Raw genomic sequence first — 13,259 nt, forward strand, 5'->3', positions numbered from 1 at the left:
ATTTTGTTTTCTTACTTCAATGTCCCTTTAAGGGAAAGCAAAACAAATAATAAGATAAAAAATGCTACACTTTATAAATCAAAACCAAAAATTCAAAAACCAAAACAGGGTTACAAAAAATGAAATCAATATGAAATAAAAATGAAATGTTGGACGAAACAGCACCAAATCACTCGAAGCAAAAACATATTAAAGATCACAAAAATAAAAAAGTAAGACAAATAATCACAGAAACCACTTTAGAAAATATAAATCAAAAGAAAATTCCAAAAATTAAATGTTGGGTAAAACAAAAGTGATTTCCAGAAATCCATGTGAAACGTTAAAAAAAATGAAACACAACAAGAAACTGAAAAAGGTAAGTGCTGTGGGGTATTGCTGATTGGATAATGATGCTTGTCCATCATTTCAATTAAACTTTATTTGACATGAAGCGACAGTCCAATCAGCAACTTCCCACACTACCTACCTTTTCCAGTCACATGCTATATTTCTTTATATATTTTATCTTTTTTAGATTATTTGTTTTACTTTTTTAATTGTCGTGATCATTAAAATGTTTTTGCATTGAGAGATTTTTTGGTGTGATTTGCCCTTCAGGGCCGCCGTAGTTACCAGAATCAGAAGTAGCTCAAAGCTGCTGGAAAGCGCTGGCAACACCACTTAACTCATAATTCAAGAGTTTTAGGAGGTTTAACCTCTTTAGTGGGTCTTTGTTTTGTTTGTTTCCCATTTCAACACTTGTGTGTGAATAGAAAATAATGTGACCATTAGGGGATCGCTGTAAGGATGATGTAGAAATATAACAGTGAAGATTTCAGGCACAAGTGTCTCTGCAAGACTTTCATGTCACTAACACAGTCTGTTAGGATTAAGCATCAAAAAAGATCTTTGATGTCAGCTCCATTTTTTATTTTTTTTTTTTTCATTTGGAAGACGGGACTCTCACACATTAAAGTGCAGTTGTGTTGCATGTGAAAGCATTCATACTGGCCCACACAGCAGTGTGAGAAAGCCCAAAGGATGAGGGAGAGTTGTCTGTGATACCACTGGTGAAATAACAACAGAAAAAAGAGGGATAGACTGTGTGTTTCTCGCCAAAACCACATCAATGACACTGGAAACAGGAGCTGCTAACAAAAACAGGCCATGGAGAGACAATGAGTGGAAAGAAGCTTGAGCCTTAATCCACGGAGGACAGAGAGCATACGGTGAAAAAAAAACAAAAAAAGATGTTGAGCTTTTGCCAACTTCTTCACAAGCTCAATATTTTGGACTTCACTCATAAGCATGTCACTTTTGAAACTTGGAGAGGCCCTGTTACACCATCTCAAATGCCACAGACTTGTTCTCAGCCACAAGCCCTGGTGTCACTCTGCACTGGATTTAGTCCCTGACAGAGATGGATGAGAGAGGGAAGAGAAGCATTAGAGGGAATCAGTGAATGGAAAATGCAGCAATCTGACCACGATTTACAGTCTGGCTGCACCACCAAGTAATGACCTGAGATGTCAGGGTGGAAACACACAAACTCTGTAAATACAAACTGTTTCTGCACAAATCGACATGTCTAGGAGATTCCTGTTAAGGACACTTCTACTGAGAGGCTATTTGAGATTTACCGTCTAAAATTGGAGACCATTTGTCACTTATTTGTTTAAGAATTTTCAATGAAATGAGCATTACAGCATTTAAGAGTTCTGGTTTTCTGCAGTGAACGGTGGATGGTCAACGTGGACGGAGTGGTCGGTGTGCAACAGCCGTTGTGGACGTGGTTACCAGAAACGCACGCGCAGCTGCACTAACCCTGCGCCTCTCAACGGAGGCGCCATCTGTGAAGGGCAAGGCATCCAGAAACTGCCCTGTAATCCTCTCTGCCCAGGTATGCAATGGCGTGACAGCGTGTCCTTATATTGGGGGTAGATGCACCACAACTAACTACCTCAAATGTGATGCGTTCTACATCTAGTGCCTCCATGCTCACGTGTCTCCAATCTCACTGCCTCAAACCACTGTCCTAATCCACTCACTCATTTGTCTCCATCTTCTCAATCCCTATTGCGTGTCCTGCTGGCGGTGTGATAGTGGATGGCCTGTGGACAGAGTGGAGTAAGTGGTCCACATGTGGGACAGAGTGCACCCACTGGAGGAGGAGAGATTGCGGCGCACCGGCTCCCAAAAATGGAGGGAAGGACTGTGAGGGCACGGTGCTCCAGTCTAAGAATTGCACGGATGGGCTGTGCATGCAGAGTGAGTACCGCCTAATCCTCTGCTACTGTCTCTGACCCGCCGAGCAGAGAAATCTCTTCACCCTTTGACCGGGGGTTTGACTGCTCTCTTTTTCATCACCATGCTGCGTTTCCAAGCCGAACACGTCGCTCAGTTTGCTCACTTCGTCTTCCATACTTTTTAACTTCTTGTGTCAGAAACCTTTCAATGCAAGCTACCACGCTAAGACTTATATTATTATAATATCAAAGTGTGTTTCAATAGCGCTATAGTCGAGTACTTAATAGCTAACGCCCCACAATGTCTTCAAAGGACATGAAAAAACGGTTTCTTTTATTGGTTGTTTTGCAGCCAGAAACGATTTTGCGGAACTGTTCAGCGCTCCTCTCCCTGCATGTTGAATACAACCGCACAGTTCATTTAATCTGAAAGCCATGTCTTTATTTTTTAATGTGTTCATAGATGCTTTGATGTGTTTGTGTTTACTGCTCTGTTAACTGGTTAAGTATTTAAAGCCCTCCCAAACGTCATCTACCAGCACAAGCTCGGGGCTGGTCTGAGGACAAGAAGGAGAGGATTAAAAGCAAAGAGCTGCAACTATTGCACAGTAACCGAGTTAAACTCTGCCTAGTTTAATAAAATTCCTCTCCAATAAACATCTTTGGAGGTGTTAGAGCCAATCACTGTCACAGGCGCTTCAGTCGAGTGTAAAACCTATTACAGATGGTGATTGTGACACTAATGATATAACAGAGGCTCGGCTGGTAAACGTCTTAAATCTGATACAGCTGGCAAATGCTTTGTGCAGCTGATCTGAGCCGTGGCGGCACCGGATCGTGACCCGCTACCATCTGTGAAGTGTCAGTGCAATTGACATCTTATTGGTGATCAATATGTGCAAAAAGGGATCCGTTTTCTCCCTTTTGAAGTAAATTCCGGCATTTGCATTTGCAGAAAATGTCAAAAATAATATATGCTTTTAAGCATAATTTTAGGGTTTTCATCTGTTTGCATGAAAACACGTGCGCGCCTCACATTTCCTTGCCCTCGTGCTCACCATTTTTCATGAAAGCAGTAGTTGTCGGCGGATTGATGGTTAGTTTGCCGAGAATATAAAGCCATAATGATATGGATTCAGGATCATTTCAGGGATTGATTTTTTTTTTTTTTTGAGAAGCTAAGAGGGTGAAGCCACTTACGTCAATGCTAATGACCATTTCCACGAGCATTTAGGAGAACAGCCCATTATCTAAAAGCTCACGTTATGGCAAATATGATTGGGAATGGAAGTTGTGTGCAATCTGAACTCACCTCGGACCACTGATCTGCTCCCTCTAGTGCAGGGCTGAATCTGAGCAAACACATGTCTTTGGATTCCGTTGCAGTTTGATCTTATTTTCACTTGTTTGAATTTATTTTAATCATTTCAATCCATCGCAGAAATCTGCCGAAAAGGAATTTGATATGACCCCGGCCTGGAGGAGAAGCAAGGGGCTTTCGCTTGTAGAAACACAACTTACCTGAGATATAAAGGAAAGAGTTGTTTTATAATTTACTTTGCAGCTTGTTTATCACATTTAGGCGGTCAGTGACTTTGGGGAGTTGAGTTTAACACTGTTAAGTACTTTCAAATGGATCTAGAAAGGTTGCACTCTGAGAACTTCCTAACTTTTGACGACTCTAGTTTCCACAGTTTGTTGAAGCTGACCTGTCTGCATATTTTGTGCCCTCCCCCATGTGGTCTGTCTTCCTCCATGTTTCTTTGGTAACTTCGATTTGACATCTTCTTGACATATCGATCTGCTGAGAGGGGAGGACAGATGCGGTTTATTGCTGCCAGATAAAAATGAGCTTCACTTCTGTTATTTGCTCTGTCAAAGAAACAAACATTAACACTGCTTGACTTACATTCGGTTTGCATAAACCGACTGCTGAGAAGTTAACTTTTCTGATATTTTCAGATAACAAACTGTTTCCCCTAAAGCTAAAAAAAAGTGCGACGAGTTAAAACAGAAACAAAGATTTCCTGTTCTGGGATCTAGACTTCCTTCCCTGTTCTATGATGTCAGGAAAGAAAAATCTTTTTTTTCTTCCAAGGGCTTTGAGTTTTTCTTTGTAGCTCGCCCACTGAAGCATGCTTTTACTCTGGCGTTATTGTAGATTCAATCAGGATGTATAGAAACTCTACAGGATGGGTTCCACAGGGCCATCAGTTAGACTGGCCCTTACAGTCACCTCCCCTTTACTCCATCGCTGCATCCTCAATGCCTGATTGCATGCACCAACCCCATCTATCAAGCCATTGATTTTTTTGTCAGTCCACTTGTCTGCCTGTGGCGCTTTCCCTTTCCAATAAGGACTTCATTGTTTGTATAGTTGTTTATGGATGTCCCAGGGAGAGTGAATATTACGCGCGCTTGTGTGTCCTCGACTGTCTACTTGCAACAAAAGCTCTTAAACGCTCAGTTGGGACCGGAAAGCCTTCTTCTCCGCGTGCTTCTCAAATCTCCAAATCACACGTGTCCAATTTTTCAAATCGCCGTCCCTCAGCCTTCATCCGCTCCCTGCTTCCCAAACATAATCATTCCTTTTATCTGGCTCACTAACCCCTCCATCGCACCTTTGCAGTGACAGATGCAAGGCTGTAGGTTCTATTGACTCTGCTGGAGCCCACACTTTATCAGCGCCTCCATTCCCCTAACCTGCCAGCATCCGTCCTGCTGCTGAGGCACTAAGCCCTCTTGATGGATTGCACCACTCCCTCACAGAATGTCCACGTTTCACTTTGCTTTTCTCATTCATCTCTATACACCAAGCACTGATTTGGAGAGGAAGGCTCCAAATCAAGAAAGATCACTTTCCCGTGTCATCGCTCTTGCTCACGAGTCTGTTGCTGTCTCATTTGTTGAGTTTGTTTTTCTGTTGGTAATTTGATTTTCATCATCCCTCTTCTTTCAACCCCCCCATCTCCCCATCACCTATACTCACCCCATTCCTCACCTCTCCTGCATCCCTTCCCCATTTTTTTTTTTTTTTAAAGGTTCCTTGAATCCGAAGTCTTCTGAGGCAAAGGGCAAGAATGATTTGGGGAGTTCATGTGAGTCATTTATTTTTGTTCTTTTATTTTATTATTCTTTTTTATTTCCACCATCACTCTCCGTGTTGTCTCGAATAAGTGTTTTAGAAATGTGCTGCATTTGTTCAAGTTTCCTGGATTTCTGTTGTACTCAAAGTGCTCCACAGACGGGAACAATTAGAGCATTTTTAATAAAATTACAAAGTGTTACAGCTTCTGAAAAAAAACAAATGTTCTCATCTATGCAGCTGGCTGGCACTCTGAAATAAAAGTAAATAATGCATCCCCACATAGAGCAGTATTTCAGAATCTGCTCTGCATCCTAACCACTAAATTTAGTTTCAGATGTTCTGTCTTTTTTTATTAAAGGAGAACTTTGAGAAGCAAAAAATAATAAATAAAGGCTAAAACATGAAGTGGAATTAAGGAAAATTTAAGTGAAGTCATGTTATTTTAATACAAATTTGTACATTTTTGTTAGATGTTTGAAAAAACACAAAGAAAAAAACTGAGAACAAATGGCCAAACGTTTCATGTAAATGTAATCATTTGAACCTATCCAGCTTTGCATTTGCCACAGAATGAATTGCAACAGATTCAATCTCACCCAGGAGAATATTGCAATATTCTAAACATCATGTGTTTTCGTGTTTTTCACAAAGCAGTGTTTAAATCTTCTTTATTCTTAGAATTTCTCCCTCCTTTTTGGTTCTCACAGCAAGCGCAGTCCTCAGTGATCATTTTTGTACCTCTCTTTTTCTGATAATGGCTGACGTTCAAAGGAATATATTAATCTTGGTGATACATTTTAATGCACACACTTAACAGGTTGCTGCCTTCTTCATCAAAGCTTGAATAGAAGATGGCTCGACTGAGGGGATGCGTGTTGAATAACTGCTTGGTGCAGGGAGCAGAGAGTGAAATGACATTTTTAGAGTTTCATCATTGGCTCCCTGCTCTGTTTCCTGTTTAAGGAGGAATCAGAGGACCAACAAGAGGGTGCATCTTTCATGGGGTGTCCCAGTCAGGGCTGGATAGAGGTGTCCTAGCTACATTTAGACTTCCATAAGCCTGAAGGAAGTAGCGGATATGCAATAGACGGCAGGAAAACTTTACTTACTCTGTAATTCACTGTCTGCTGTAAACGAATCCTGTTCTGAAACAAACATTGACTCAAATATATGTGGAGGAGGTGGAGCAAGTTTGTTATTATCTTTCTGACTCTCTCTGGTCAGAAAAAAATCCCTGCTGCTGCTTTCTTCCATCGCTGCTCTTTGTGGAAGCGAACACAGGAGACACATGAATGCCATCTGCAACCAAGAGACACCAGGCTAATTTACACAAATCCTCAGCCATCATGTCTTCAATTCATTAGATTTATGGGGATACTGCCATCTGCTGCAGAGTCTGTGAAATTTACATCTTAAAACGGGGAGAATTTGCCTTTTTTTTTTTTTTAAATGCCTTTGTTCTCTTTCAAACAAGTGTGCATTTGCATGCTTTGGTCTCCTGAATGATCTGGTGACATGAGCAGCGCTCCACTCCTGTCCAACAATGTACATCCACATGCTCCCACAAGCCCGCAGCGTTTCATTACCTTGAAAGAAGCGTGTTTTTTCCCCATTTGTCAACTGGTGACACTGAAGGACATTCTTTATCAGGCATCACAGCGAGTTCAGCCTGTCAGACGGCGTCTTTTAAAAGGCCGGATCTTTAATGAGTGCCTGTTGGAGTCTGGGCTGCTCGCAGACGCATGTGTCTGTCCATGCCAGACCAGCTAATCACAGAGGTTTCTCCAGCTGGAAGGTGGACAGAAAAACTCTGGGAGGCAGGCAGAGATGAAAGACAATTTTGAGAAATCCAAGCTATGCCTAGATCTTATCTGCTATGTGTAAGAACAAAGAAGGACCGGCTCTGAACTCCAACACGGAGCGCGGTAATTTGAGAGATGAAGCCATTAACATCTCTGTCTTCACAACTTTTGATCTGGATCTGAAAAGAGGCACTGGGTTTCACTACAGCGGCCGTGTGCTGCTTCTTCAGATTTTATCATCTGTATTTTGTTGCTAATTGTCGTCTTTGTGGGTCTTTGTTTACAGCCTCCACATAAAACAGCACAGCTTCTACCAAGAAACACAAAGACACAGCTTTGTAAATTGCAGAATTAACTCTCCATATAAAGTTTGGAGTCTTTAGATCTCAGTTTGAAGATGATGTTGACTGCATCTCATTTTACACTGAAATGTCAGTGTCCGACTGTGTGTGCTGCTCTTCCAGCTTGGTTAGACTCTGATGTAAAACAAGACTTTTCTTCCTTCATTGTTTCTCATTTTATCCCCCAGTGGCTCCCAGTACAGACGACGTCGCTCTATATGTGGGGATCGTCATCGCGGTCATCATGTGCCTGGTCATCTCTGTCGTCGTGGCGCTCTTTGTCTACAGGAGGAACCACCGGGACTTCAGCTCCGACATCCTCGACTCCTCCGCCCTCAACGGAGGCTTCCAACCAGTCAGCATAAAGACCGCCCGCAAAGGTCGGGAGGAGAAAAACATTGGTGTATCTAGTGAAATGTCATATTATTTTTTTTTAGCACCCACAAGTAATGTAGTAAAAAACACATTTTACTCAGTTTAAATTAGACAAAAATGCAGATGTATAAGATCAAATGTAGTGTAGTTTAAAAAGTTAAAATATCCATGTAGCTAAAACATTTTAAAATATACAATTTCATTTACATAGATTACAAAAAAGTGTTTAAATGATTGCTGCAACAAGGCTTTATACTATCAAATAGGTTTATTAATGTCTATTAATGTTATTTCAATGTTTTCTCCTTTTATAGTTAAGACGGAACATAGAAAACTTCCTGAAAGTTCTAGGAAAAGTTTTCAGTCTATTTTAGTAAAACTACATTTGTCAAGAAGGAAACTGATTTTAACTTCCTCTCTATATAGTAGTACTTTTTAAACTGAAGTTTTAACCCCTACTCATCTTAGCATTGCCTTGAGTGGATAAAACACTGAACAATATTTAGTTTTTTAGAATTGGAAGTTTAGGAATGCTCCAACTTTAATAAACTCCAACTCCAACTTTAATAAACAAATCACTAAAAATGTCCTAAGTCACTTTTGTGTTTTCTTTCATTTTACACAGAGCAATAATATAATTTATAAAAACACTAGCTGTAAACAGCATCCTCAATGGCAAAAACACAAGAAAACAGTAATATTCAGAAATTTCTGAAACCTTTTTTGCCACATAGAACTTAATTTTCTGACATTGGCAACCAGTGACAGTAATCAGTTCAAAAATGTTGGCTTAAATCGCTCCAGCGGCAAACATTAATTATTATTTAAATGTTAATGTGCTTTTTTCACTGCTTAGAAAGCTTGTGAAAGTAAGAAACATGGTGTTCATGTGCGAAAAGTGCTAAAAAGACTCACTCTGCTGAAAGAAGACCAAACTATTCCTCATTTTTAAAGTGTTGTCAGACAGCTTCTTAGTGACATATTTAGCTGTAATTACATTTAGAATTGTGGCTCCTGATGAGGAAGAGTGAGACATCAGAGAAGCAGAATAATCCCACTGAATGTGTCTTAATTCATCAAAAAAATCTTATATAAAGTCCAAACTTTAAAGCTTTAAGGACTGTTCTGTTTGATTAAACTGCACCATATGGTTCCTTAAATTGTAGAATTTGGATGTTTTACAAAATACTGAAAATACAACAAAATCTAAATATCTTTCATAACTTGATTTTTCCTTTCAAATCCCATCCCACAGGCATATTTTTTAAAAATCCTTTTCATTATATAGATGTTGAACATTCATTTCATAGTCTGCTTACGGTGCTTACTCCAAGTTAGTGATGCCATCTGCTCCTCATGGATCCCAGCTGCACCTGGAATTCCTCTGAAGGAATTAAGCTTCAGGTCTTGATGAGTCTTTTCTAATGACTGAAAAACAGAAGAGTAAAGCCAGGCTGCAGCTTTGCTAATTGGTACTAAAAGTTTATTTTATTGACCCTCTTGTTCTCATCTCTTTTTCTCTCTCAGCTGATCTCCTAACGGCGCCGCCTGACCTGACCTCAGCGGCCGCCATGTACCGCGGCCCGGTTTACGCCCTCCACGACGTGGCCGACAAAATCCCCATGACAAACTCGCCTCTCCTGGAGCCTCTCCCCAACCTGAAGATTAAGGTTTACAACTCCTCAGGTTTAGTGACCCCACAGGATGACCTCGGGGGAGAATTTTCCTCCAAACTGTCGCCTAAGCTGCCACACTGCCTGCTGGACAACAGCGACAGCACGATGGGCCGCCGCACACAGAGCCAGACTTTGCTGCGCACAAGAGATCCATCTTGCACCGCTTTGGGCTCCTTCAGCTCCCAGGGTGGACAACTTATTGTGCCTAACTCAGGTGGGGTGCTAAACAGTGCAACAAACTCCAGGTTAAATAATATTGTTGGCAAAAATAGAAAATTTAGGGTTCATTTCTCAAAGATGACTCAACAATCGTGAATAACTTTACGCTTTTCCAATTTTTAAAAATAAATTATGTTTTTCTTTTCTACATAAAAACATAATTCTCCCTCAACAGAACCAGCCCACCTTAAAAAATCCAAAGTAAAATTCACAGCAAACAAAAAAAAAATAGTTTCTGTGGTGTACCAGTTGGAAAAACAAATAGTTTAGGGCGTCCAAAGAAAAAGAGAGAAGAAAAGCTGTAGATTTCACTCAGCGCGGGCCTCAACTCTGTTTGTCAGTCACACACTCGCTTCCAGAAGTGCGTGCAAGACTCCCGCTGGCGCCCTCCTGTTTACACTCCCCGGGCTTTGTTCTGGACCCTAAAAGCCACGATCTTTAAGTCCAGTCAGACTGGAGGCAGGATCCTCTGGCGAGGAGGAAGTTTTTTTTTTATTTTCTGCGATTGCCTCTAGATGCAATATCCGCTGGCGTCTTCAACTTCCTTCCTTACATACAGGCACTGACTTTGTCACAGCAGTGAGAAAATATCTTTTCTAAGTTTTCATGGTTACATTTGTCACTTTTTTTTCAACTGAAACCTTTTTTAAAGATGCACATTGATGTAAAGTTGCATCTTTTGATTCCAGCTGGTCATAAAACCTGTTGTGTCCATGATTGTTGACATCTGCTATCCGCTCCTTCTCTTTTGCTCCTCAAGGGTTGGTCTTGTTTCAGCTCTAGCATGCTGGTGTTGATGATCGCAGGCCAAAATGTTTTCCTGAAAGGTCACATGAATGAAAAAACACTTAATAAGCCGACTGTCTGCCTGGCAACATCAAGGAAGTCTCTGTCTGTGGTTCAGGATATTACAGCTGGTGCTAGATTGGATCGGTATTATTGTCTGATCAATCCCAACCGCAAACCACTGTCGTATCTCCTTCGTTTATCAATCTACCATCAGCAGGAAGTATCTGACAGCTAACATCTCAAACCACGAGCTGTCACCAACAACCAAAAAGCATTTAGAAATTTTTATATATGAAAAAAAGTGCAGGTTTTGCAGGTCTTAGATGTCATTTTTTTATCATTGGTATAATTGTAAAAAGAAGTTTGCTTTGCGAGTACATTTACCCTTCTTTCATATGTGTCTAAAACAAAAAAAAGCAAAATAACTCTCACATTGGATCAGAGTTTCCTTTTGTTCTGATTATAGATGACAAAACCAGCTGCAGGAATTCTGCAGAGATGCCACAAGAAGGGACTGGTGGAAACTAGTTTGGTTTCAAATGTTCTGATCACAGAGTGGAAGTCTTTTAATCATCTCTTTCCAGACTTGAAGGCATACTTTCAAAAACCTTAGACATATCTTTAGATTTTTTTATATAATGACATCACGCTAAATAAAAGGATAGAGAACTATTTTATTTTTACATCAAACAACTTTAAACTTTAAAATGTATAGATTATATTTACTTATGCTATGTTAATTCATTTAAAAAAATCGTTTTGTTTAAATGATAAAGTGCAAATTAGGTATTATTTTCCACTTGCAGACCACAGCTCCTGAGCTGCACTAGCAAACATGGAAACAGATGTGTCTTTGAAGTATTGTGCACAGCCATGTGCAACTTATCAGCATATCGACAGTGCACGGTGTGACAAGAGTTGATGGATACCTAGGGGTGACTGCACTAGAAAGCTGAAGTAAGAGCTGTTCTAGTTTCAGGCAGCTTACATTAGCCGTGCTGTCTTCACCTAAAATACGTGTAAGTAACACGCCACAGATGCATGTCGATAGACAAACTAGCTGTGACATTAAAGGATACACAGGCTTCTCACATTTCTTCATATTTTTTTGATACCTGGGAAATGTTCTCAGCTGCTGGTTGAGCTCCGTCATCTCATCAGGTTACATGGGCAGAAGGGGAGGGAAGCGCATTTGATGTTTGATCTCTTTGTGAGTCGGAGTAATGAAATATTTTGTGGTAATGTCAGCGTGACTGTTTGGTATTTTACATTTTGAAATTCTTGGTTTTTTTCACTGATTTAGTGTTTGGAGTGGCGCTGAGTGTCAGACGTCCCGGTGGCAGAGTTGTGATTGCCTCACGGGTTTGCTGTCTGTCACTTTTTGAAAAGTTCACTACAAGGACATCAGGAATCAATGAACTACTGAAGAAATTCCCTCCCGAGGGAAATGCGCGGTGTGTTTATTCATGAGGGAATTTGTGGTATACGCTTCCTAAAATAATATTATTAAAAAACACATCTCTGACAGGACATCATATCAAATCAATGTGAGATGGAGAAATGTAAATCATGTTGGCTTCCACAATATGGGAATGCGATGAAGAGGTGAGACGCCATTGATTTTGGAAATGATATGCTGCATCATTTTCTGGTTCCACAGGAAAAAGGCAATAAAGTGTAGCGGTAGTTTTATGAGCAAGTGAAGGTCATTGCCATTATTACTCCGAGACAGATAACAATCAGCTTTCTACGACTTCTCCAATCATTCTCCCTGTTTTTTCATGCAGATGAAAAATGAAATCTGTGAGGGAATTCCTGTCGGATGAAGCTGTGGCTGGTAGTTTGCCTCAGCATGCAGCAGTTGGTCAGGAGTCATCTCCCATGTGACTTAGAGCTTGTGCCCAGTTTGATCAAACAAAAACACATTTTTACTGGATGTTTTTAGGCTGTTTTTATGTCCCATTCAAAAATAAAGGAAAGGCATTTAGAGTATGATTATTTAACGGATGAGCTGCAGTTATGGCTTCAACAAACATACTTATTACTAAAATGTTTTACATTAAAAGCTTTATTTTTTGTACTTTTTAAGTGACAGTTTATCTTTCTATAAGATTCAAAAAAGTTTCTGAGTGGTTGAGCAAAGTGGCAACTTGATTTGTGGTATAATCTTTGGATATCTGTAATAAAGGGAACATGCATCAGAAAAAAAACAAAAAAACAAAGTTTTTGTTGTAGCTTCAGTTTCTGAAAAATCTAAAACACTACATAAAAATGTTTTTCAGATTAGATTAACTGTACAAAACTGGACTCGGTCTAAAAATATTAAATTAGATTCTGAACATTAATGTGGGTGAAGACTTCATTCTCAATAAAATTATGCATTGACAAGGATGTTTTCACTGTATTCTCTTTAGTTTGCTCAATTAACGTGCAGAAAATGCCTTTCTAGTCTATTTGTTTTGTGTAACCTTTATGAATACACCAGATATGTGATTCTTGAACACAAGTATAGCCCATAGTGTTCACACTGGACAAGCAAGGAGGGGCTTCTTCTTCTTTGACTTTTTTCTACTGTTTATTAGCTCATGTGTGCCACCTACATTTAGAAGAGGCTTAGTACGAAATATTGAAGTTAAACTCTTACAAATATTGCTCAATGAATTAAAAGATCAATTATTCATCACACGTCACTACCAAATACAAGTCCCTGATTGGTCATTTTGACCTGGTTTGACTTGCAA

The 13,259-nt window shown here is 40.0% G+C and overlaps 1 protein-coding gene across 3 annotated transcripts in view; it reads left to right on the forward strand.

The window, feature by feature from the left end:
- The window catches only part of unc5c (unc-5 netrin receptor C), a 117,054-nt gene that overhangs the window by 93,463 nt on the left and 10,332 nt on the right, over positions 1 to 13,259 (forward strand). For 2 of the 3 annotated variants that reach the window (XM_024299102.2, XM_024299105.2), the window contains exons 6-10: positions 1,715 to 1,882; positions 2,086 to 2,250; positions 5,270 to 5,326; positions 7,648 to 7,839; positions 9,362 to 9,724. In XM_024299102.2, coding sequence (XP_024154870.1) covers positions 1,715 to 1,882; positions 2,086 to 2,250; positions 5,270 to 5,326; positions 7,648 to 7,839; positions 9,362 to 9,724 — 945 coding nt within the window. The remainder of the gene's footprint in view (positions 1 to 1,714; positions 1,883 to 2,085; positions 2,251 to 5,269; positions 5,327 to 7,647; positions 7,840 to 9,361; positions 9,725 to 13,259) is intronic. The other variant, XM_024299103.2, reaches the window with a different exon arrangement.

This window comes from Oryzias melastigma, linkage group LG12, assembly GCF_002922805.2.
Source record: "Oryzias melastigma strain HK-1 linkage group LG12, ASM292280v2, whole genome shotgun sequence".
Taxonomy (NCBI): domain Eukaryota; kingdom Metazoa; phylum Chordata; class Actinopteri; order Beloniformes; family Adrianichthyidae; genus Oryzias; species Oryzias melastigma.